We start from the raw sequence: 26797 nt of genomic DNA on the forward strand, positions 1-26797 counted from the left end.
ATAAAGATTCTTGCCTTCTCTATTTTTGTTCTGTCCCACCATCGTCGTCTTCTATAATTTTTTGCACTTCCTCTCATATTACCCTACTTATCAGAGGTATCAAAGCATTTTACTAGGATGAAACCGGTTTCATAGTTACGATTACGTGTGGCCAAACCTAGTTCACATTGACTGAATTGTGAAAGTTAGAAGGGCTAAAATAGCAAAACCAGAAGTTCGAGGGATGTTGATGGACATAACTATGAACAAGGCGCAACTTGAAAATACTACGTCCAAGGTCATGTTAGAGCCTAATGTAAATTTGGAGGACGTAATCGGTAATTTGTCAACTTCTTAGGATAAGCGTCTATCTATCAGCATGATCACGTTGGTTGGGTGACGGTTTTTTGAGCTCTCTGACGGCAGTAAAAATGTCAAAACGTACATCTAGTGGTGATATTGTGGCAATTCTCCACTAGCTTCACAAACAGGGTGTTGAGACCGACATCAGAGTTGATCGACTCTTCTTGTATTGTGTTCTATTTTATTATATATATATAAAATGATTTGCTGTCGAGTTGACATCTTGAAAAAAAATCAACATTCAACGGTTTGGAGTAATTCAAAGAAAATCTGCACATAATCTGGATGGTAATATTAGATAACGTCGTAGGAGTTGTGTATATCATTAAGGAGGGAGACGGACATACAACGCATAACTCATATTCTCTTTTATTTCTCATCAAACAAATGGCATCTTCTACTAAAAAACTTAGCTATTCTCGGCATGATATTGGGAAATCTGATTGCTTTTGAATATCTTTAATGTGGACGTATCCCTCTGGAAAGTAACGGCCATTGGATTTGGCTAACTTCAACGCCAACAAAATGAATTAAGAATAACTGACCTATTTAGGTGTTTATTTATTTATAAAGAATTAAGAAAAATATTTGGTAGCAATTGTTGATAATTTATTTTCCCTTCTCAGCTTGTGGACTATATAAAGGGAAATTACTCTAGTTTTAAAACTTTTATTCTCTCTATTTATCTAAAGCTGGTAAACCATCGAAAGGAAAAATGCTTAGAATAACTCCATGGAGTTATTAAGGATAATTTTCCATTCAGTCGTTAATAACGTATTCTACAATTTATTTAATAAAACAGTTTGAATTTCTCTTTGAAAGCTACTTTAAAAAAAAAAAAAAGAGTTTACACAACAAATGCTTACAACTTATGGTAATTTGTAAATTAATATTTCAACAATCCGGCATACGAATAATTCTTACATATGTAAGAATTCTTATCGGTGAAACGAAAAGAAAGAATTTTAGTTACTATTTTGATGTTCACGAGGCCAAAAAATAGTTTGACATTCTTACTAATACTTCCACGAAATTTTTATTATGGAAGAAAGACTTGTATATGAGATATTAGATATTCATATAGTTATATAAACGAACTAAAGATACATCAAACCGTGAATGTGATTCGTCGTAATCCTTCTCGACAGTTTTAAAAGAAATTTTAGTCTTATATAGGACTACTACATATACGGTTGATATTTTGACAAACATGTAATAAAAAATAATCTTTTCGATTGCATAAAAAAATATTAGGTTCTTTTAAAAATGACAACTTTTACGTTCCGTTAAAAGAAAAGATTTAAATAAACAAGATGTCAATTCGTATGAATTATGTTTATAATATTTTATGCTTTAAATTCACCGGCGGAAAAACTCATTGATATATTGATGCACTGGATTTTTTCGGCAGAGAGATCCTGCCTCTCATTTCTTCCTTTGCCTTTTTTTCTTCGACAGCCAAACACGGAAAAACAAAATATTTATTTCCGTCAGTACGCCATTTTAGTCCAACCCCTCTCTCTCTCTCTCTCTCTCATCTGCAACTCTCCCAACGGATTATCACTGCTGATCTCAACTCTGATCCTCTGACGCTATCTCACTCCAACACCGAGCCGCCTGAGCCGCCGCTGCCAATCATCGAAGCCAGTAAAGCGCCGTCTCGTATTCGATCGACTGCTTTTCTCTCTCTCTCCCCGTCCCGAAACCTAATCACGGAAGCACATTTCTCACTCCTCTTCGTGACTCGATCTCTGCACCGTTCGCCGAGGTCAAGTCAATTGCATTCCAAGCTGAGAAGTGGGTTTCGAGCACTTGGTACGAATCTAAGTGATCACTGAATTTTGAAGCTCCGAGTGATTACTGCATGTCTGAGTAATTACCGTTCGCTGAGTGAAGTTAAGTTTGCAAGTGAATTGATGAATGGAAGGGCTTAGTTTTGAGGGCTAGGATGACGTCGGATGTTAACAGGGCTGGATGCTCTGCTGAGAGGGATATCGAGCAGGTAATTTTGTTCTGGTTGCTTTTCTACAAAATTTTTATTTAATGCTCCGGTAGTTGCGCAATTAGACTCTTGGAAATGAACTAAGTACATGAGCTGAAAGCGCGAACGCAGAGCGAGGATTTAGAGCATGAGCGTGAAAGTCTCTTTAAAAAAAACATCGTAGAACTATTGGAATTCTACGGGAGCAAGGATTGAGAGCTCGAATGCAAGGCGAGCATATCGAGCAGGTAATTTGTTTGGAATCGTTTTTGAATGCTCCGGTAGTTTCGTGATTCAACTTTTGGAAATGAATTAAGTATGTGAGTTGGGAGGATTGATAGCGTGAAAGTGTCTTTCGAAAACATCCTAAAACTATTAGAATTAGACGGGAGCCAGGACTGAGAGCACGAGTGCAAAGTGAGGATATGGATCAGGTAATTTGTTCGGGATTGTTTTTGAAATTTTATTTAGTGCTCCAGAAGTTCTGCGAATCAATGTTTGGAAATTTAGCTTAGGCTGTGCAGTAGTATTATCCAGGGCAAGTAGATTAAAAACCCTAAGAGCATCAGTGTAAGCATCATCACTAATTTGGCTTTATAGGTATTGGCAAGGAAACCTCCAATAATGGAGTTGCATCTGCTCCGTCTTGACCTCACTGCAGATTGACATTGCTATAGTTCCTCGTCACTTCTGGCAAGGCACTGTTCATGCCCTAATCTAATAGTTTAGTTTCAGTGCTTTTCATCAACTATCTGTCTATATAATCAGCCACTATTCAATAAGCAGGTAATCTATGTTCCTCAGTCATCTCCTGAAGGGAAGACATACTGAACACTCTAGCTTTTGTTCTTAGCTGGACAAAATAAGGTCCCTGAGCTTATAATTTATACTCCTTCTGTCCAAAAATGATAGTCTACTGCGAAAAGACGTGCAATTTTTAAAATAAAGTACTTATGTTCACAATGTTTTAAATTTTTCCACATGTGCGAAGAAACTTGAAAAATCATGTATGAAACACGTCTTTTCGTAGGGGTCTATCATTTTAGGACTGAGGGAGTATGTAAGAAATAATACGGGAAAAAGATTAGTGTTCAGTTGATATCTATGGTGAAATACATTGGGAGGAGATACTGATAGATCAGCAAAATAGTCAAGAAAGAGCCTTTGGAGTCCCTCCCAAATAATTGCGCCGAATAAATTGCAGAATGATTAGATCTTGGCTGTGATCTTAATGATCTCTCAGTTTCCAATCGTTTTGCTTCCATAGTAGCTCTTCCAGTAGTTTCCACTTTCCACTGGGCAACTCATTGTTAGAATTAGAATCCTAAAAAATCATTTCGTCCATATACTCAAGATCCATATTCAAAGTTGAATATAGATTGAAAGAAAGTTAGGGCTGAGGTAGGTGCAAATTAGACAACAACTGGTCTAATAGACACTGACCCAAAGAATATATTTGTTATAATGTAGCCTTTTAAACTATGACCATTGGAATATAGCCGTTACAAAATATGACAATTGGAATATATCAGTTAGAATAATATAGCCGCTCAAAATATGACAGTTGAAATATACCTGTTACAAACATGGGACAATTGGAACATATCTGTTTTAGGTATGTTCGTTAGATGCAGCCGTTAAACGTTTAGTTTTGGAATAGAGTGATTTGGAAAAAATTAAAGTACACTTAAAGAGAAAATTAGGAGTAAAGAAATAAAAGATTAATAGGATGGATTTAGAATATATAGGCAAATGCAGTGTAGTGTGCATTCAAAAAGGCGACTGACTAAAATAGAAAAGTGCCTTCGAAGGTATAATTTGGTCTAAAATTTGTGGACGCTTGTTTGGTGGTTACGTAGGGTTGGTACATCATTCATGAATATCTGCATCAGCCTAGTCCATAGTTATTAAGGGCGAGAGTTGCAAAGGTCTGTTGAGGCCTAGGCACGAGGCGCGGGCCTTACTGAAGCAAGGCACACTTAGAGAAATAGAAAAAACAGCACACACCAATTTCTCAAATAATAAACGCCAAGACAATGAAGGTTAGATTAATGTGGGAGATCCTAGTAAGTGGAAGCAATGATTGGGGATTTTGGGATTGAAATTGGCATGTAAACTGTGCAATAGATTCTCAATACAGTGGCTAACTTTGGGTTACGTTAAATTGGCAGCAAAATGTAAGGAAAGGTTAAGGGATGGTTGGAGCTTGATCAAAGACTCTTTAGGGGCTGAAATTGATACAACGTTGGGGCATGAATAGTATTTTGAGACTAGTGGCATGAGTGTTTTGCAAAGAGAACAAGATGGAGAAGAAAGAGAATTGGCCAGGTTTTGGCTTTTAGATACTTTGTCCTAAAACATGTGATCCTAAATTTTCAATGGACATGATATCTATAACCCAACCAAGCAAACCTGAAAATTACCTGTCTACCGTATAATAGGAGGAATTTATGGGAAATAACCAACAATAGACTTAACATAAGAACAACATTACCGAAATTATTGTATTTGTTTCCTGCATGGTGTGGGGCCTACAGGCTTTGTTTTAGGCTCCCAAATTGCATATACCTATTTTAACTATGCAATAGCAGCTACGTCAAGATGGTTTGGATTATCTAACCAAGTGTCTATGATTCCTTTGAACTTGTTTGTTTGCTGATTTGTTCTATGGTCATGATTTGATAAGAGGAAGTAACATAAAAGCTGTATGGATGCAAAACAGTAAGAAGTTAGTTGTTAGGATCTTTGGATCGTTATGGTCAATTTGGATGATTGATGCTGTAAGGATTTTATAAGGTGGCAAAAAGGTTAGGGTAACTTAAGTATGGTTTAAGGTGGATATTTTTTTTTTTACATTTAAACATAAGCTTTGAAGTTTAAACCATATAAGACTAGGGAGGAGGACGGGCAAATAAACAGAAAAATATTTTAGGATTCACACGTAGTGCCCCTACGGTCACACCTAGACCTAGGTGTAGGCTTACTTTTCTTGAATCCCTACAATTACAGTAACAAAAAGGTTCTTTAGAATTTTCAATTACTGCATGTTGTGGACAAAGCGCTCTTGAATTGAAAGATGCACAACTTATAAAACATATTGCATGATATGAATTCTTATGAACTTATATATTGGCAGTCAACATACAGAAAAGATACAACAAGTGTAGCATGCATTCAGATGTAAGAATACATATGAAAGAATATATGCTTGTAGGAAAAATATGTGTTCTGACTAATACATGAAATATTTTGTTGGTCGTTTTCTTATCCTAGTAAGATCTGGACTTCCAAAGCTAGAAAATTTTCTGGCGCACCTTCCATCTTTGATGGAAGAGAATCCACCGACCACTGCTACTTTTTATACTGGTGAATTAGAAAATTTCCAAGCAATCCTATTGTGTTAGCCTGTTTTGCTTGGAATGCTAATGCCCTAGGATTTTATGTTTTGGAACGATTGGTCTGGAACAATGTTCACTTCTTTTCCAAAATGATAAATTTAGCTATCCACGAAGGTTTTCATCTTTGTTATGATAATCGTTTCTTTGGGAAAAAAATCGAAGTGTAATAAACTAATAATCTACAGAGTTTGGAACTTTGAAAAGAAAAAGAAATGCAAAAATGAAATAGTGGATAAAACACTAGCCATTATGACTCGGCAAAACTGTTTCATATGCATAGTTTCAAAAATGGTACTTATTGTTATGGGATGTTTATCTCTTGGAATAAGTTTACTACAGTATGGTAATATATTGAAGCCTAACATTAACAATTTTGAGACTTGTGGAGTACCACATTCCCCTTTCCCTTCCTGTTCCCTTTCCTTCTATGGGAACAATCAATGTTCCAGGTAACATTGTGTTACGTAGCTATTCTTACAGCAGTATAAGCATGAAATTTTACACCACCATAACATATCTTTTCTGAGCTACCAGTGAAATCAAGGATTTTTTTGTCCATAGTCTTAGAATAGTTATTGAAATGTTGGTCCTTTGGATCTCCATCCGAATGGTTTAGCTCTACTTGAATGCTGGAGCTTTTTCATTTCTATTGTGTTTAGTTTCCTTCGTAAGCTTTTTTAACGCTAAATTATGTATGTCTTATGTGTTTCTTCTTTATTATGCATTGTCTCAACTCTAAATTATCACTGCATCCATTTATAATTATTAGTCTTTGTGTCTGCAAAAGTGCTGAACTTGCTTAATTTGGGTTCTTTGCCGATCTTTGCAACAGGCCGTTACTGCTCTTAAGAAAGGAGCGTATTTGCTCAAGTATGGAAGAAGGGGAAAACCTAAGTTTTGTCCCTTCCGGCTCGCAAATGTAAGTTTATTTTTTATATGTGCTGACTTCTGTATGCCTTTCCTACTTCTGTTCATTTATTACACCGGAAGAAACAACGACACTACAGTTTATTTTTGCTTCTTCTGCATTGCACTTACGGTTTTACCTGATTTTCTTGAAATGAGAATGTGGAGTTTTTTATTTCTGATTTTTTAGTTCCTTTTCTTCTAGAGAATGGAGTTGGTTTATTCTTTACCTATTATAATGAGACCTCATCAACTGTCAGTAACCCTTTCAAAATTATGTCCGAATATTGCTGCTAATAAATGCAGTGTACTTTGGTCAGAAACGCGAGGCGGCAATTGTAAGTTTCAGTAACTTGTGATTTAGTTAGCAATGGAAACTGTTTTAACCACAGATGTTTGTGATCTTACTGAGCTAGATATTGTCTGGGACCAAGGACCTGATCATTTTCTATTTCGCTACTTGGTAATTTGTCTTCAGATGCTCTATTGCAGAGTTCTGTTGGGTTGCGATTATGTATATGAACTCTTCCAGAGTGTAGACAAAAACTGGGTGATATGTCTAAAATTCAGTTGTTTATAGTGACATGTATACTTTGTGCTATGGGGTTTAACCGGAAACACTTAGCAATGACAATGCTTGTTTGTGATGTGAAACCTGTGGCTGTGGTGTTTAGGGTGCAACTGTTAGTGTTCTCTTCCGAGCCATGTAATGTTATGGGTTCAAATTCCCTTGAGCAGTTACACAAAGCGCTTATTATGTGAATCTGTGTTGTTTATATTCATTAGAGGCGTAAACACTGAAGTGAGTAAAAATGTGTGAATGACAATAGTACATCCATGAATGGAGATCCAAATGATTTGACTCAGAAGAATTTTGTCTTTGACTGGGATGGGTAACAAAACAAGACAGAAAACCTGCAATACTCAGGCTATTTTGTCTTTGCCCCTTTCTTTTCTCTGTGCATTTCTACTGACTCTGTTCCTCTCTTTTCTTCAACTCTTTGATATCTGAATCCATAGAGCAGAATTCTGCCTCCCATTCTATCTCTGTACATAATTTCATATAAACACATACACAGATAAGCATACATCACCTTGTTGGTGTCTTCAAATCAATGTGAGGAGCTCCTTTTGGGCCTATCCGCTGGGGGTGAAGTACAATTTCAGTGGTTTCTATGTTGACTCATTGTTGGACATGTTAATACAACTGTTCGACCTGTTAATGTTGGCAATGTTAACTATTCTTCGGATAGGAGTTGTAACTCTACCCAACTTAGTGAACTACCTTCTCTCAGTTCTGACTTTTTGCTATTTATGCTAATACCATGTTTCTCTCTGTCTCTACTTAACAGCCATATTCGGTCATGGAAGTTATGCTATTTGTGCTAACAAGTCACATCTGAACCTTTTGTTCTTTCACCATCCCATTTCATGCTTTATTTGCCTGCCTTGTTTCACGAACGGATTGTTGAGTCGTTTCTGCAAAGAATTAAGGGGATGCTCATTTTTTTAATGGCAAGCAAACTTCTTGTCAGAAATTTGGATGTTTGATTCAATGTTGTGTATTTGTACTCATTTCAATTTCGAGAGTATGGGATTCAAACTTTTGCTCATATCTTGTTGTACATATGTATCGCTTATTTGTTGTGTCTTATTGGTAAATATTGGCTCTGCTGATTGCATTCTACTGAAATAGAGATTTAAAACCTGTGGTGTTGATGCTTGCAGGATGAATCTGTACTAATATGGTTCTCAGGGAAAGAAGAGAAACGCCTCAGACTAAGTCATGTATCCAGAATTATTGCTGGGCAACGTACTGTAAGTTTCTTGCTGTGAAGACAACGTCCTCAATCACTATTTTAATCTTAAATTCCGGAGACTGTACTTTTCTGTTACTTGCTACTTTTCGACAACATGCTGAGGATGCATGGTGCTTTAAATTTGAGAAGTATTGGTTGACCTTTGGCTATCGAAAAGGGAAAAAAAGAGAAGAGAATCATTGTTTGTTGTTTGCTTTTGGGGAAAACAGTGTATAAACCTGCTTTCTGGTTTTGTTCGGATGAAGTTATTAACCGTATACTCACACGATGCAAAATGTTTAGTCCTTAAGAGGACCTCTATCTTGGTTATAGGGTGGTATATATCACCACTTTTCAGTTTGTTTGATTTATTAAACCATGCATGTACTGATGCTGCTTTGAAAGGTGATTTAGAATCCTGGAATAATGCCAACTTGTGTAGAAGTCGTGTAATTGTCAGATGCACCAATATTTTCATTAAGTTTGTTAACAATGATCTTGTGAGCAACTATTCACTTCCTTGGTCCCTCAATGATGGCCCCTTTTGGGAACTCAGAATTTTTTATTTTTAGGAGAAAAGTGCATCATCATGGGTTCTTTATTCATAACTTTTGAGTACATTCCCAGCCATTTATGAGGGGTCATTTTGCAAAATGAACATTTGTACTTTAACTTGTAAAAGAGGCTCGTACTTGGGACATCCCAAAAACGGAAAGATGGACCAACAATTAGGGACGGGGGGAGAATAATTTTTGTTTTCGCAGTTCAAATCAGATGTATACTTTTTCTGATATAACTGATTAAGTATTAAGTATGTCATTAAACTTGTGTTTCCTTATGGGCTATTTTTCAGCCAATCTTTCAGAGGCATCCACGGCCAGAGAAGGAGTACCAGTCCTTCTCGCTTATATATAATGACAGGTCATTGGATTTGGTAAGTATCTTATTTGTCAAGGCCATTTCCTTCTCCTTTTTCGAAGGCATTCATTTCCTTTATGACCTTCCTAATATTGTTAGCTACTTTCCTCAGAATGGTTTCAATATATATATATATATATATATATCTGATTTATTCTCTTTGTGTAATGTGATTAACAACTTGCATTACAGATTTGTAAAGATAAGGACGAAGCTGAGGTATGGTTTAGTGGTCTGAAGGCATTGATTTCACGTGGCCATCAACGGAAGTGGAGAACAGAATCAAGGAGTGATGGTATTCCATCTGAAGCTACAAGTCCCCGAACATATACAAGGAGGAGTTCTCCTCTGCATTCTCCATTTGCTAGTGGCAATTGCTTGCAGAAGGTATGACTTCTTGTTTTGTACATAAACAGAAAATTCTCCTTGAGACAAGATAAACACATATAAAAGTAAACGCACATGCACACGGTTCTTCTGACTTCTGAGGAATATGCCAAGTAAGAGGGTCTTTGTTGCTTAATTCAGGATGGTGATCAGCTTCGACTTCATAGTCCATATGAAAGCCCCCCAAAAAATGGTCTGGACAAGGCATTTTCGGATGTAATACTATATCCTGTGCCTGCAAAGAGTTTCTTGCCCCCAGACTGTGCCAGTGGTTCTGTACATTCTATATCAACCGGAGGCTCTGATGGCCTACATGGTCACATGAAAGCAACGGGGATGGATGCTTTCAGGGTAAGTCTATCGAGTGCTGTTAGCTCATCAAGCCAAGGTTCTGGTCATGATGATGGTGATGCCTTAGGGGATGTTTTCATTTGGGGGGAGGGTATTGGAGATGGTGTTCTCGGTGGTGGACCCCACAGAGCTGGGAGTTGTTTTGGTGTTAAAATGGACTCTTTGTTGCCTAAAGCATTAGAGTCTGCAGTAGTTCTTGATGTCCAAAATATTGCTTGTGGTGGACGGCATGCTGTCTTAGTAACCAAACGAGGAGAGATTTTTTCCTGGGGGGAGGAATCCCGTGGTAGGCTTGGGCATGGTGTAGATTCTGATGTTTTGCATCCAAAGCTCATTGACGCTCTAGGCTCTACCAATATTGAGCTTGTAGCTTGCGGTGAGTACCATACTTGTGCTGTAACATTTTCTGGTGATTTGTATACATGGGGTGATGGCCATCTCGGTCTTCTTGGGCATGGGAATGCAGTCAGTCACTGGGCCCCAAAAAGGGTGAATGGCCCTTTGGAGGGTATTCATGTTTCGTCTCTCTCTTGTGGACCTTGGCATACTGCTGTTGTGACCTCTTCCGGGCAATTGTTTACTTTTGGCGATGGAACGTTTGGTGTTTTGGGTCATGGAGATCGAGAAAGTGTTTCTAAACCCAGGGAAGTGGACTCCCTTAAGGGGCTCCGGACTGTACGGGCCGCTTGTGGGGTTTGGCATACTGCTGCTGTTGTAGAAGTCATGGTTGGGAATTCAAGTTCTAGCAACTGTTCTTCTGGAAAACTGTTCACATGGGGAGATGGGGACAAAGGTCGACTTGGGCACAGTGACAAGGAAGCAAAACTTGTGCCAACATGTGTTGCTGCTCTTGTTGAACCCAATTTTTGCCAAGTGGCATGCGGGCATAGCCTGACTGTCGCACTTACAACTTCTGGCCATGTCTACACAATGGGTAGTCCTGTTTATGGCCAGCTTGGAAAATTGCAAGCTGATGGAAAGCTCCCTACTCGTGTTGAAGGAAAACTCTTAAAGAGTTTCGTGGAGGAGATTGCTTGTGGTGCCTATCATGTTGCCGTTTTAACTTCGAGAACTGAAGTTTACACTTGGGGAAAGGGTGCAAATGGTCGATTAGGTCATGGGGATACAGATGACAGGAATTCTCCCACTTTAGTAGAAGCACTGAAAGACAAACAAGTCAAAAGTATTGCTTGTGGCACTAATTTTACTGCAGCTATCTGCCTGCATAAGTGGTTATCAGGGGTTGATCAGTCTATGTGCTCTGGTTGTCGTCTGCCATTCAATTTCAAAAGAAAACGTCATAATTGCTACAATTGTGGACTTGTTTTCTGTCATTCATGTAGTAGCAAGAAGTCACTTAAGGCCTCTATGGCACCAAACCCCAACAAACCTTATCGCGTTTGTGATATTTGTTTTGGTAAACTGAAGAAAGCCAGTGAACCTGATGCGTCTTCTCAGTCTACTGTGACTAGAAGAGAAAGCATGAATCGGGGGCTAAATGAACTAACTGAAAAAGATGAAATGTTGGATTCCAAATCTCATCCTCATCTAGGTAGATTTTCCTCAATGGAGTCCTTCAAGCAAGGAGAAAGTCGTTCCTCCAAGAGAAACAAAAAGCTAGAATACAATAGCAGTCGTGTATCACCTATTCCGAATGGAAATTCCCAATGGGGGGCTCTTAATGTCTCTAAATCATTTAATCCAGTTTTTGGCTCATCTAAGAAATTCTTCTCAGCTTCTGTGCCTGGGTCGAGAATTGTTTCTCGAGCAACATCACCAATATCAAGACGACCAAGCCCACCTCGCTCCACGACGCCAACACCTACTCTAGGTGGACTCACCTCTCCAAAAATCGGTGTGGATGATGCTAAGGGAACAAATGATAGCCTTGATCAAGAAGTTATTAGATTAAAAGCACAGGTAGTGGTATTATCTTGCTTGCTTGACAGTCATATGCTTCTGTAATTTGTTGGCATTGTTTCTTTGAACTTCAATTTTGAGAAGGATTGGAATGGAAAATGGAATTATACATGGAAAATGTGAAGGAACCACGTTTTATACTCCATGGTAACAAATTCTTTAGTTATGAAGGCCACTTTCTTTTCTTTGGAGGACTGACCTTTTGGGAAAGGTTAGATACTTTCATCCACATCTTCTTGTGATCGTGCTATATATTTTCTGTTTAATAGGTCTTTTTAGAGTTGTAATGTCATTTCTCTTTGTTTGGGTTAAATGGTTGGACACCCAAGTGCATACATTCATTGATTCATGTTGTCATTCCTAGGTTGCATGACCCGGAGTATCTGTTGTAGGAGCTGGTCAATCAAGTTGCCATTCCTGTTACATAGCCTTTTATGAGGTCTAATTTGAGGTCAAAGACCAGTTCGATTTTATGTGCAGAAACCCCAGTTAAGGACTATACAAGCTGATCATAGAAGTTCGAGAGCCACGTTCAAACCTTGTGAATCCTGATTAGTCATTGTTAGAGCTTGTCCCACATTGGTTAGCTATAATCTCCAAAACTAGTTTATGAGCCTGGGCGGTCTCTCCACTCATTGTCAATTGGTTTTGAGTTGGATATTTAACCATCGTATTAGAGCTAGGCTTTTCGGAGGCTTTTAGACAAGACTCTTTTGATTGATTGTCCCATTATTTGTGCCTTAAGAACACCTTGTTTCTGACGTTATGGATCCTTTGTTTACCTCTCCATGTGTGGGTTAGGGTCACTTGTGCGTGGTAGTGTTAGAGCATGTCCCAGTTAGTTATGACGTCCAAAACTTGTATACAAGACTAGGCGGCCTCTCCACTTATTGCCAATTGGTTTTGAGTTGGATGCTTTAACAATCATTTTTTCCTACTTTCCTCCCTCTTTTTTGTTTCCTTGAGTGTAACACCCTATCCCACATCGGAAGTCTACATGGATGATCTTGTGTATATATAACCAACCATGTGGGCTACTACTAGGACCTTGGGCTTAAGCATTTTGGGCCATGTGGTGTGGCTTGTGGATTTATAATCAAGATACTGGACTAGTAGTCTGCTTGGGGCCTTACATTGAGCAAGGAGCACAGCTAAGTATTGTACAAGCTTGTTAAAGAGTTTTAGAGCCAAATGCAAGACTTGTGGATCTTAATGTGTCTTTTTGGTTGTTTTCTCCCTCTTTGGTTTTCTTTGCCACTGCGCTTAGCTACTTCTCCAGCTAAGTCTAAAAGGCTGCAAGTATTAAATGCAGCCTACTGGTGTAAAACGGGCATGGTATTAGCATGAAGTTTGTGAATTAAGTTTTAAATGTAGTCTACTGGTGTAAAACAGACATATTATTAACATGAAGTTTGCCATTTGAAACACTTGGGTTTCGCAATATGTCAAAGATCCTCAATTATATGGTTACATTTGGCATTCTTTAAAATATCATTCCTTTAGTGAATGATGTAGGATAAAAATTCTGAAGTTGACTTAAATATGATAGATATAGCAAAAAAACACTTCAATATGACAGAGTTTTCCTTTGGTTGGGGAGCTTTTTTGTGAACTTGTTTGATTGGTACTTGGATAGCAAAAGCCATCTTCCGTAATTCATCATGAATTTGAAATGTTTTGGGGTATGCTCCTGCATTATCTCTGACCAATCTTTACCTCAGGTGGAAAATCTTACCCGTAAAGGTAAACTTCAAGAAGTAGAGTTGGAAAGAACTACTAAGCAACTGAAGGAGGCAATTGCGATTGCAGGGGAAGAAACAGCAAAATGCAAAGCAGCGAAGGAAGTGATCAAGTCACTTACTGCCCAAGTAAGATGAATACTTACATCGTGTTAGTTGCATACAAAAAATTAACAGGTTGTTTCGTGTCACATGAAGCAACTTATTATTCACAAACAGTACTAGAGAATGTTCAATTTGTTTTCCTGGTGTTTTAGAACATTTGAATCTCTTAATGCGTTGGAACTTGGAACTATTTGCTTAAAATTAATGACTGACAGTTTGCTCCCGTGGGGGATATACAAATGTGTATTGCTTCTTGATTTTTATCAGATCAATGCCCAGTCCGAGAGTTATGTTTCTTACACGAGAATCCATGGTTATGTTTATTGCGCGTAGTAAAGTATGATCGTATCATATGCATCAAAAAAGTGCATTGTTGTCTATGCCATATAGTTGGACTCTGGAAGGGTTTTACTTTCCTTGGATTATCTTTAGATTTTTCAGATTCTTTAGATATGTTATGAATCTTTGGTCTCTTTTGCCGTTTGTGTAGGCTTCTTTCGGCCTTGGTTGGTTTGGTCATCATTTTATGACCAGCTTTTTGTTTCTTTGCTTCTTTTTGATCCCTGTACATGGCTTGTCCCTTTCTTTTAGAATTATATGTTTTATATTGTCAAAACACAAATATTTTGTGGCTTGTCTCTGAGCTATTACTGTAAAGTGTAAACAGTATACTGTGACATGATTGCTTCCTCACAATACGGTTTTGGCATGGATACATAGAAGCGGCATCCTTTCTTAGATGAAAGGGTTTGATAGGATTATAGTAGTGATACTGTTAGATGGTTGAATCAATTGCTTCCTCATTGGAAGTAGACTAGTTTTATGATGTAGTTGACTTCTAAAACCAATTAACTCGGTTTTTTATTTTGTATGAAAAATAGCTGAAGGAGATGGCTGAAAGGTTACCTGTGGGAGCGGCTCGAAGTATCAAATCACCTTCCTTAGTTTCCTCGGGCTCCAATCCCATTTCAAACACTTCTACTGACCAATTGAATGATCAACTAACATACCAAGAACCAGATTCTAACGGATTAAACTTCCGTTTGCTTTCTAATGGGTCAAGTACTGCTAGTAACCGCAGTTCGGGCCCCACCAGACAAGGCTATTCAGAATCAGTTACCAAAAATGGCAGCCGAACAAAAGAAGGCGATTCTCGTAATGACAGTCAGTGGGTTGAGCAAGATGAGCCAGGTGTTTATATCACACTAACAGCATTACCTGGAGGAGATAAAGATCTTAAGAGAGTACGGTTCAGGTATGTTTGTTTGTATCTATAGTTTCTCCCATTTCTGTGATGATAAACCTAACTTGCTTAAGTCAACTTAGAATTTTGTGCATGAAATGCTGCATAGATATTCTCGGGCTGATTCCTGTATATGGTCGGCATAGCTCGTTGGGGCCATGGTAATCTACACAGATGTCTTCGTATGCATCAAATTAGTCTTAAGGTGAACTAGTGTTGACCTGAATTCAATGTAAATCAGACACTAATTATGTGACTTGAATCCATTGGAGACCAATTGTTGTAGTCATTAATGTGCACAATGGTGATTTCTGGAGTTACATTTTGCGAGTGGAAGTGGGAAATGTTGATTTCTGAGGGTTAAGCTTTGCTAAGACGACACAGGAGCCTCCAACCAAAATTTGTGTACCAAGTTTGCTCTTTTTGCCACTTCTGTTTATTTTCTGATATGAGCACCTAATGCCACTGAAACAGCATTAGGTTGATATTTCTTTGTTACAGTATAACAATCATCGAAACTAAACCACGTAATCATTGGTTGTAATGGATACACTCTCTTGGGTTTAGACTTTCTTTTCTGTTTGGATCTTGCACAGGGGGAAAAAATGAGATGGAAAATATAGTAAGAGAAAATGAATTGTAAAGCTAAATCTTTCCAGATTATTGTTTATGAAATTGAGTAGAAAATGAGCATTTATTTGTTTTAAAAAATTCATGTTTTTGTCATTTTCATTGGGTTACCTGTAAAAAAGATACGGGATATGTATTAAGTCATTTCATTATCTTCTCTCTCTCTCTCCCCCCGATTCCAAGATGCAAACATAGCATTAAAGTTTGATATGCATTCATTTAACATGGTCTATGGCTGTTTGAATGCAGTCGGAAGCGTTTTAGTGAGAAACAAGCAGAGCAATGGTGGGCAGAGAATCGGGCCAGGGTGTACGAACGGTACAACGTACGCATGGTCGACAAGTCAAGCATGGGGAGCGAGGACTTAGGACGCTGACGTTCGGAAGTTTTAACAGTAAGACAAGTGCAGTTCTTTTTTTGTCTGCATTCCTGCTTCCATTACCAGGAAGGCCTCATCGATTTATTAAACGTTGCGGGCATTAAGGTTGCTTTGAAATTAGAAAAGTATAGGGGTTATGTTGTGTTTTCTAGTAATTTTTAACTTGATTTGTATTTTTCATTTTTTCCCCAGTATGCGACTTGTGTGGGGGCCATTGAGGGTAACTGATGCAAATTCTCTGTAGGTTGCAGCCTCTTGTTCTAAAGGGTCTGAAATGTAAATTCCATAAGCCAATGCAAAAATGCATCTTCAATTTTACCATATGTTTCTTTTCTTTCTCCAGCTTTTTACTTATAGCGTATCATTTCAGGTCACCTTTTCCATTTGCCCCCTCTCTAATTGACAGAAGGGGAAACAAAATAACGAAAACAGAATTGTCATTCGAAGGGTCGATAAACTTATTAAATTAATTGTATTCTTTCTTGCGTTTGGTTTGCTAATGTCTGTTCAAGATCGATTTGCTTCATAATTAAATCAATCTTGAACATGATGGAGATTGTTAAGTTCGTCAAAGAAAATTTGAAGATTTTATCACTCAGATTGATAAGCTTATGTTTTATTTAAATTTCGAATGACTCAATCTCGTCTTCAAAAAAAAAAAAAAAAACTCAATCTTGACTCGTGATCAAGTTAATTAAAAATCATTTGAGATACTCGCTTAGTAAGCAAACTAAATATGAACATATTCTGAAACTCTTCGAAATATCAAATTAAAATTTGAATAATTTACTGCTCCGTTTATAAATCGTCACTTTTAATTGCACTTGCCATTTGTCCATTTCCATGCCCTAGTTCTTATATTGTGTTAACCTTCTCGCCACACCTTATACTCCATAAAATTGAATTCCACTTCGAGTTCTTGAAAATGATTCGAACTATTCATCTTGTATATAGATACTATAAAAAAAAACATTCATACAACAACTTGTTTAATAAGATATTATTACTATAAAAAAGAACATTCATACAACAACTTGTTTAATCAGATATTAACAATTGCGTGAATAGTTTGCTTTTTTTAGTTTTATGAACAACAAAATTGTATAATTTGTACTTGAACTGTTTATTTCATACGAATTGTTCATGCTTGATGAATTTCCAATCAAGCTAATTTTGTATAAATATTTTTCTCTGCAATATATACAATATTTACGTGATCTACGGCTCTGATTATTACTACTGGGAAATCCTAGTGAGCCCTACAAAAATACTGTAGTCTTTAGAAATACTCCTCCCAATTCAAGCAACGTTTTGCGCGCTCTCTCTCTCTCTGTCGCTCTCGTGTTCATAATTCTTGCGGCATTATTTTGCATGGACTACACAAGACTGTTGGCTCTACTAAGAGTAAGCAACAATTCAAGGTCATTGAAACAAGGCAAACTCATTCACCAGAAAGTAATCACTTCAGGCTTACAAAACAACATTGCCTTGTGCAAAGACCTCATCAAGCTCTACTTCTCTTGCCATTTGTTTGAATCTGCTAAACTAGTTTTCCATTCAGTTCAGAACCCTTTGGACATATCTCTGTGGAATGGCCTTATGGCAGCTTACACCAAGAACTTCTTGTTCACAGAAGCTCTTGAGCTCTTTGAGAAATTATTTCATCACCCTTATCTACACCCTGATAGTTACACATACCCAAGTGTTTTAAAGGCTTGTGGTGGGTTAGGGAGGGGTGATTATGGTCAAATGGCTCATACCCATGTGATCAAAAGTGGGAATTTAGTGGATGTTGTTGTTGGTAGCTCTATAGTGGGAATGTATGCAAAGTGTGATATGTTTGGTTCCGCGATGCAACTGTTCGATGAAATGCCTGAGAGAGATGTGGCTTGTTGGAATAGTGTGATCTCCTGTTATTACCACAGTGGGCAATGTGAGAAAGCGCTGGAGTTGTTTGAGGAAATGAAGGGTTTAGGGTTTGAGCCGGATTCAGTGACAGTCACGACTGCAATTGCTTCGTGCGCGAGGCTTTTGGATTTGGAAAGAGGGAAGCGGATACACAATGAATTGTCCAAACGTGGGTTTGTCTTGGATGGGTTTGTTAGTGCAGCTCTGGTTGACATGTATGGAAAATGTGGTTGTTTAGAGATGGCTGTGGAGGTTTTTGGGATAATGCCAACGAAAAGCTTGGTTGCTTGGAATTCCATCATTGCGGGATACAGTTTAGTTGGTGACAGCAACTCATGCATTGAGCTCTTTCTAAGGATGATTGAAGAAGGGGTGAAGCCCACTTCAACCACATTAAGCAGCTTACTTATGGCTTGTTCTAGATCGGCCAACCTCCAGTTTGGTAAGTTCCTTCATGGATATACAATAAGAAACTCTGTAGAGGCAGATATATACGTTAGCAACTCACTTATTGAGCTGTATTTCAAATGTGGAAGTGTGGCCTCAGCTGAAAATGTCTTCAAGAAGATGCCAAGATCAAATGTTGTAGCTTGGAATCTTATGATTGCTGGATATGTGTCATCAGGCTCTTATTTTGAGGCTCTTTCCATCTTCAATGACATGGAAGAGGCTGGCGTAAAACCAGATGCCTTTACGTACACTACTATACTAACAGCTTGTTCACGGTTAGCAGCCTTAGAACAAGGTAAGGAGATTCACAAGTGTATAGTTGAGAGTAAGCTTGAATTTAATGAAATTGTCATGGGGGCTCTTCTTGATATGTATGCTAAATGTGGTGCGGTTCATGAAGCTCTTCATGTTTTTAAGGAATTACCGAACAAAGACCATGTGTCATGGACTTCAATGATAACCGCTTATGGGACTCATGGACAAGCTGTTGATGCTCTGAATCTTTTTAAAGAAATGCAGCAATCCAATTCAAAACCAGACAGAGTTACTTTCCTTGCAGTAATGTCAGCATGTAGCCACGCAGGATTAGTGGATGAGGGTCTCAATTATTTTGATTTAATGGTCAAGGATTATGATATCAAACCTACATTTGAAGATTACTCATGCTTACTTGATCTTCTTGGGCGGGCTGGGAGATTGCATGAGGCTTATGGGATTGTCCAAAGAATCCCGAGGATTAGAGATGATGTTGGCTTGCTAAGTACTCTGTTTTCTGCGTGCCGCTTACATGGGAAAACAGAACTTGGGGAGGAAATTGCAAGACTTCTTATTGAGAAGGACCCTGATGACCCATCGACTTATATTGTTTTAGCCAACTTGTATTCTTCTGTCAAGAGATGGGATGATGCACGCAAAGTGAGACTAAAGATGAAGGAGCTTGGATTGAAAAAGAACCCTGGTTGTAGTTGGATCGAAGTTGGCAAGAGGATCCAACCCTTCTTTGTGGAGGATAATTCACATCCAGAAGCTGAGCTGGTAGATGATTGTCTCATGAGTCTTTCCGTTCATATGGCAAAAGATGAACTGGATGCGGGTTAAAGAAAATGATTTGTTTCTAACAGGATTCGAATTGGACCAAACTTCCTTTCTGTTGGGAACACGCAGATGAGAACTTCAAGAATGGAAGTGGTCAGCTTGACAAATCTTTAGAGAGCAGAAGAGACAAAAGGTAACTGGTCCATGAATTGGATCATACAGTCTTGTGGGGGCATGAATGTTGAGAAAGCCATTGTTGAAGGCAAATGGAAGTATTGAACCCCTTCCTTGAACAATGGCTTTTGCAGGTAGTTATAATTATAGATAATTTGGAGATATGGTACCAGAGTTTGCTAGGAATCCATTTCCCCAATGCACAACTCTTACAAGGCAGTTGGATTTTTGTAGGAGAATAAGTTACACTAGGAATAATGAGGCAAGACAGTTTGTTTCCTTGAATTTCCTCAATTTTCTGGCACTGGTATAACTGAAGGTGGGTCACTATTTTCTCTTGTAAGGTCTTGTCAAACTCTAAGTTCAGCATTTTGCAGGTAGGCCAGTTTTACAAAACAAACTCTAGCTTGTAAACACAAAGAAGTTAGAACTGATTAGCAAATAAACTTTTGTCACTGCCATTCACCATATATACTTCTGTGTTGTACTGCTTACATGTAAGCATCTTGAGTTCTATTTGTATGAAGGAAACACTATTGTTTTGCTTGCTTAGTGCAGCTCCCGTGGTGAGATGAAGTCTCAGCTTTTATCTGCACCTAGCGTGACCTGCTCTGACCATGAACTTTGACAGTCATGGATAATGCAATTTAATTCCTTAAAGAGCACAATCGTGGTTTGGAAAAGCAACAGCCCTGCTGATGCTGAAACAAATGCATAATTGTGTAGTCAAATGAGGTGACAAAATACTGCATCCAAAAATGTAATCCGAGAGCACGAACATGCTTCCTAAGCTGGCCATTTGTAGTCAAACCTTCAAAATCTAGTACCCTTGATTTAGTCCTGGTAGATTTTGAATAATGAAGCAACCTATAGATATTCAAATATTTATGCTTCAATGATTTTGCTTGACCCATTAGTGGGGGAAACCCTTTTACTCTCCTCCACATCTGACAAAAATGTGGCATTACTATCGCATGTTACTATCAGACTCAATGAGCTTAACTACCCTAAGTAAACATCTAAAACCCTTTCAATTGAAACCGAGTAATTTCTGAAATTATATTGTTTCATCTGGCCTTCTAATTTAACAGTAAAAACACCCTAAATATCTTTGTTAAAAATTTAAACCAAATAACTCATTCATCTAGAATTTCAGCATTCAAACACCTTACGACAAACTAATTCTTACCATGTTCCATCTAGAACCTCAAAAGCTTTGTCCAACTGATAGAACCTTAAATTACTTGCTTGGTCATGTCTCATGTGGGTAGACCTTGGGCTTTCTGGGAAGACGGTAGGCACACAAATGGCCGAAGACTGCTAGAGGTGACGCGCATGGTGGTTGGAGAGAGATGTAGCCATGAGGAGAGGTGAGATCCTTGCACATGTATGGGAGAAGGTTTGAGGAATTCTTGGACCTTCGGTAGGAGCGGGTTTGGTAAGAAATAGTAACTCCATGCGGTTTTTAATGCTTTTCCGTATTTGAGGAAATTTAAGAAACGTTAGAAAGAATGTTAGAATCTTTCCCTTAGCCAAAATTTAAATTAGGACAATAATAAAATTATGCACCACAAGTTGGTGTGGCTGGGAAGAAACAAAGCATTTAGACACTCCCATTGGACAGCCTTTCCGTTACTTGATTTAATAGGTAAGTTAATAAAACACCTGCGGTGACTACAAAGCATTGATATTTCTCGCCACTATATATTGTTTGCGTAGGGTTAGTCTTGGCATTATTAGTCTCATATTAACCCTTAGCCTTTCTGAACTTGAGGACATTGCGGCCGCCTAGATGGTCTATACCTTTCGTCCTCCTTGAAATCTAGATTGCAAGGGTACGTGAACTTAGGTTTTATTCTTTCTCTCTACCTACACACACACACACACACACACACACACACACTTTTCCAATTGTATGGTGTCGGGCAGGCAGGGGCATAGATATCTTTAGTTTGTGCTCTCTAGTTTTCTTTACTTAAGTTCTATCTACGTACTTATTTTCCTTATCTATGTAGGACATTCTTATTACGCATGTCTTTTTTGTTATTTGTGTAATACCCATCTTATTCTTCCCTCAAGCTCTTTGATATATTTTGCCAGATCTAGCAAAAATATGCTTAGAACCAGGTTGAATGCTTGTTTATCATAATTGAACAATTGCTTATACGTATTGCTCAGTTTTTTGATACAGCATGCATTCGTATTTGGGAGGGTGAAACAATGAAATTAAGAATCACATCAGATTCATGTGATTGAGTTCGTGTTGCTTTGGATGATTTGGTTCGATAGCTTATAATCGCATGAGATTAATTCATGTGATTCAATTCGTGTTGCACTTAGCCATTTATTTATGTCTAAACTTTTCACATCTGTAATGGATCTTAGATAGATTTACCTAATCTTTACAATTCTAGACTTGATCAGATTCAACAATAGGGCATACGGTGTATGCAAACTCTTTGATTATCTTTGATTTCCCTAAATTGATGTAATGCATTTTAGTTAGGCGGGTTATGCATGTGCATTTCAGTTAGGGTTGTTATGAATGTATTGTGCAAAGATTAGAAGTACTTTGCATGGGGATCTTCTAATGTTTTAGAGATCAGCCTAGACCTGTTGATTCAGCTACTTGGAACTTCAGCTACTCTTTTTTTCCCACTGATGCAGAAAGCCTAAAGTTGTGAAAGGCATACTTACTGTTTACATTTTGCTTGAACAATGGGATTTATGTCTTGTTGTCCAAGATCATTCTACTATAAGTGAAATTTATCCATTCCTTTTGTTAGATAGTAGTTCGTTCCATTCCTTCAAAAATGTCCTTTGTCTTGGATTCTGAATTTTCCAGCTGGGTGTCTTTTTGTATTGTGTTTGATTTGTTTAATCATTTTTCTTATTTTCCTTAAGGCAAAAACTAATTAATCACCCACAAGATCATCAAATCAATTCATTCAAGCCTTAGGTTTCTTTCTTTACATAGTAGTTTTCCTTTTTATTGGTGTGCCTACAAATAGAATGTGCTGCAATTCTACTGCCTAGACAAGAAGGATCATTCAACCAAAAAAAATTTGTCCACACCTTACATCATTGGGTTCTTCTAATTTCTTCAATATTCCCCTTGTTCCATACTCTTGAGTTTTCCTGGGTGTCCTCATTTATTGTGTTTGATTTATTGTTTCTTTTTTCTTATTCAAGCCTTAGGTTCCTTGACATGGTGGTTTTCCTTTATTATGTCCTGCCTACTGAAATAATTCCTGCTGCGATGTTACTGTTTGATAAGAAGGTCCTTTCTTTTGTAGCTTTTTTATGCTTGTTCTTTCTGTTTATAATTCTCTCGTCTGTCTGTCTTTTCCTAAGACTAGATTGTTATGGCAATGTCTTTGCAATTGGGTGCTGTGAGACAATATCCTAGCATGCATGCATTTGTGGGGCCATCGGTTCTTCATTTTTGTGCACACGAAGTTTTAATATGACAGATAAATTAGTTTAACCCATTTGCATGGATTTTTGAGTTTGAGAACCTAGTCGTCCATTCTGTTTTATTGTTGGTCCAACAGACTGGGTTTGATAACACGGGGTTTCCTTTCGAATCAATTTTCATTTCTTTCTACGCACTTTTTGGACTTCAAATCTTGTTTTGTTGATCCTCATTCCTCCCCCCATTAAGGATGTTGTCATCTTGAAAATTGGTTTTGATTGAGCTCTTCTATTAACCTACACCATCTCATGGATAAACTTTGCTTCCAACTACATTATAGGATCCATGAGCAAGAAGAGAAGAAGCCACTGGCAGCTGGTGTGAAACATCTTTAGACTTTCATATGGACATATGAGTCGTGAAAATATATGAGCAACTGCTGGGGAGACTAGTTGGCCCTAGAGAGAACATGGTGGGGTTAACGGTTCATGTAGCTGCCCCACATAGTCGGGTTAAGGTTTGTCAACTTGGATATCAGAACACTGAAAAATGTTGTAATAAATCCGGATTCAATGAATACTGGCATAATGCATTTTAGCTCTTCGAGCAAGGATGTCATCGTATCTAGCGTTCATCCAACCATTTTGATGATGATGCTCAATTCAATGAAGGCTCATCCCTTATTATTTGGGGTCGGCTACATGAATCATATTTCCCCATTTTGCTTTGTCTTTGGCTATGGCTACCCTAGCAGTTGCTCCTATATTCTCATGGTTTGCATGTGCGAGATGTCAGAAATTGTCGATAACACTCTGACTAGATGAACTAGCTTGGAGCGCAGAGCAAGTGTTCCACGTGAAGGTATATTTCCTTTGTATGGAACAGAACTTGGTGATATATAATACAGTACCTCTTTGATCGATATTTGCTGTGGAAGATTTCTACATTTTCTGCTACACTTCGATGCAATCCAAAGATTGCTTATACCCTCCGAAGGTACATCTGATTTAGAAAATGAATTGGACTCGACTTTGCTATAAATGCACTCCAAAACTTGCCTTCAGTGTCCAAAATTAAGCCCATTTGTCGAAGCATACTGGAAATCAAGTTATTGGAGTATATATGCGACCAAGTCGAGTGCCAAAATCACTTCCCTATTCCTTTCCTTTGGTCGTTCGGGTGATCAATATTTGGCATTTTGACTCTGGTACTGGAATTTTGATGTACTTATTTGTATTTTGCAGGAAAGCTTGCTAATACCAAGGGAGCTTGCATCGGAAGCCCTTTTGGGTGATTCTCTTTTGCAGGTTTACTAAACAAATGACACATATTGGTGTTTAATTGTCGAGTCACATATCCAGCAGTTCCACAGGACATTGGAAGAACCTCGGGTAGGTAAAAACTAATTAGTTTTTTATTCAAATGGCTTAAATTGACTAGGCAGACTCATAGTTGCCACGGTTCTTGATTGAATATTTTGACCTACTGCGGTTCAAATCCTAGTCAATATGAATTGATAGGTTTACAAATCTTATGCATCGACTCAAGTTGAGGAAGAATCATACGATTCACATTTTGGAGATGATTCATCTATTTTATCAGTCATTCATTTTCAACAACACTTTATTTTTTGATTTTTTTTAACTATTACCCCTCAGATATTTTTCCGAGGACTTTTCAAGCTTACGGATGTGGGTATGGTTCTATTAGTCCTTTCCCATTTTGCAGTTGCTGAGATTTATTATCCTTTCCTGCATGTAAGAGACAAGGAATTTGATTTCTCTTTATTTACCTACTCTGAACAGGAGGCTTCCTTTTTCACAGTTCCTACGTGCAATCAAAATGTTTTGTGTTTACTGTTTTTAGGAGCCTTTGACATTTGATTTCAATTGCGGCATCGTAACTGTAAGAGCTTGTTCCACATTGGCTAATTATAACGTACATAACTAGTATACAAGCCTGGGGGCCATTCCACTAATTCCCAATTGTTTTTGAATTGGATGTTTTACTATGGTATCAGAGCTAGACTTTTGGACAAGAATCCCATGATATGACAGAAGAAAGCACAAAGCCCAATTGAAAATCATACATGCCCAACCCAACTCAATGAACCCGATTGCAACCCCCCGCACCCGCTGTAGTTTCACGGATGGTTTCAAAACCGCTCACTGTTGAAATCAGTTTGAATTGGAGACAACCTGACCACTTCGGATTGGGTTGCAGATCAAGGTCAAATCTAACCGCATCCGACCCATGCTCACCTCAGTGACTCCACAAATAGATGAAATTTTCTAATTACAATACATTGGATAGCAATACTGATACTGTTAGGGGCTGTTTCCATACCTTCGTGCTAGAATATGGGGCATGGACATGCGATACGACACATGCACGAACAAACACGGACACAACAGCGACGCGTAAATTTCAAAAAATTAGAGGACACATTTTGAAAATTTATATATGTATAGTACTATATGAATGAAAGTCCTAGATTAGAGCTCAAAAAATTATATGATTTTTTTATTTTCTCTTCAAGACGAATGATTAATCTCAACTTTTTGTTATAAAAAACTAAACAAAAGATCATCAAAAGTCAACAATACCGATTGTATCAAAAGTCAACAATACCAATTGTCTTTTAAGAAAGATTTATTTAGGCCAATCATTTGCAATTAGCCTATAGTTACCCACATTGTTTTTCACATGCTTCCAAGAACTGATACAGACCCTAACTTCCCTTTCAGTCAATGCAAACAGAATTGGTAGACATATTTTGATGCCGCCCATGCTTGTTTATATCTATCTCATCTTCTCAATAAAACGGATGATCACTTTGTTTGCCGAAAATTCTAGGGCCATATGTTGACACCATGAGATCTCGAAGGAGGGGGAACTGTAGGGAGGTGAAAGAAAAGATTGGTATAAATGCTAATGCAGCCACTGGATAAAGCATCCACGCCTTATCACTGTTCCCAACCAGAAGATAGAGTGCACAACTGAAGGCTATCACCATTGCTGTAATGGAGAGGAAAAGGGTAGCCAAACCAATAATCAGCCTATTGGGAAGAACAAAGAGAAAATCACCCTCGGCATAGCGTGAAGTGAGGATGGACAAGAATACCATAAGAGAAGTGATTGATGCGAATAGCGAGATTGTATCGGAAATAACAAAGATCTTAAATGCCGCTTCTTTAGAGAAAAAAGGTAGGCCGTCTATAACATTGATCCCGCCTGGAACGGTGATTGCAGCCGCAAATACCATAGTGACAATCAGTGCTGACGGAATCGTGCATGAGTTTGCCGTGTCTTTCATCCATGTTTCTCCTTCAGCTACTAATTTTTCATGTTCTTGAAAAAATAGCATTGCAGGAGTTTGATCATTATTATTTCGACACTCTGTATCATGGGGATTCGCCAACTTCTTTACTTCCTGCATTATAGCCAAATATTTGAAATAATGGATATTTTCAATGTTTGGTTTGTTAACAATGTCAAAGACTACTCCAAAGTGTGCTATAATAGACACTCACCTTTGATACATGATATACACACCTTGTATTGATCTGTTGTGAATTTAAAAGATTTGCATTTTCATTAATAAATCAACATGTCAACGATGTCTATACAACTCGTGGAATTTAAACTAAATTCGATGGACATTTATCATACACGTGCAAATAAGGGTATTTATTGTAGCATTTGCCAAGACTAAAT

General features: G+C 38.0%; 3 protein-coding genes across 10 annotated transcripts in view; 2 read left to right on the top strand and 1 right to left on the bottom strand.

Annotated features, from left to right (window-relative positions):
• The first annotated feature begins 1850 nt into the window (after window positions 1–1850).
• Window positions 1851–16419, top strand: LOC131312594 (PH, RCC1 and FYVE domains-containing protein 1-like). The gene is made up of 9 exons (XM_058340473.1): window positions 1851–2344; window positions 6554–6640; window positions 8356–8445; window positions 9280–9360; window positions 9537–9731; window positions 9873–12002; window positions 13724–13870; window positions 14728–15101; window positions 15969–16419. The coding sequence occupies exons 1-9, from the start codon at window positions 2291–2293 to the stop codon at window positions 16093–16095; spliced, it is 3285 nt and encodes a 1094-aa protein (XP_058196456.1). The 5' UTR covers window positions 1851–2290; the 3' UTR covers window positions 16096–16419.
• Window positions 16420–17358: 939 nt separating this feature from the next.
• On the top strand, window positions 17359–26555 carry LOC131314488 (pentatricopeptide repeat-containing protein At5g27110). 4 transcript variants are annotated; one of them, XM_058343144.1, is made up of 4 exons: window positions 17359–19984; window positions 23421–23941; window positions 24325–24475; window positions 25937–26071. In XM_058343144.1, the coding sequence occupies exon 1, from the start codon at window positions 17470–17472 to the stop codon at window positions 19552–19554; it is 2085 nt and encodes a 694-aa protein (XP_058199127.1). In that variant the 5' UTR covers window positions 17359–17469; the 3' UTR covers window positions 19555–19984; window positions 23421–23941; window positions 24325–24475; window positions 25937–26071. The 4 variants fall into 4 exon arrangements, with proteins under 4 accessions (XP_058199127.1, XP_058199129.1, XP_058199128.1 ...); XM_058343146.1 differs by having other exon boundaries at window positions 17359–19799; XM_058343145.1 differs by lacking the exon at window positions 25937–26071 and adding an exon at window positions 25828–25848.
• The window catches only part of LOC131314490 (uncharacterized), a 36231-nt gene continuing 35106 nt past the window's right edge, over window positions 25673–26797 (bottom strand). For 3 of the 5 annotated variants that reach the window (XM_058343162.1, XM_058343159.1, XM_058343161.1), the window contains one exon: window positions 25717–26513. In XM_058343162.1, the coding sequence (XP_058199145.1) occupies window positions 25896–26513 (618 nt within the window). In that variant the 3' untranslated portion in view covers window positions 25717–25895. Of the gene's footprint in view, window positions 26514–26797 lie in introns of all 5 variants that reach the window. The other 2 variants (XM_058343160.1, XM_058343163.1) reach the window with 2 other exon arrangements.

The sequence above is a fragment of the Rhododendron vialii genome, chromosome 13a (assembly GCF_030253575.1).
Source record: "Rhododendron vialii isolate Sample 1 chromosome 13a, ASM3025357v1".
NCBI classification, from domain to species: domain Eukaryota; kingdom Viridiplantae; phylum Streptophyta; class Magnoliopsida; order Ericales; family Ericaceae; genus Rhododendron; species Rhododendron vialii.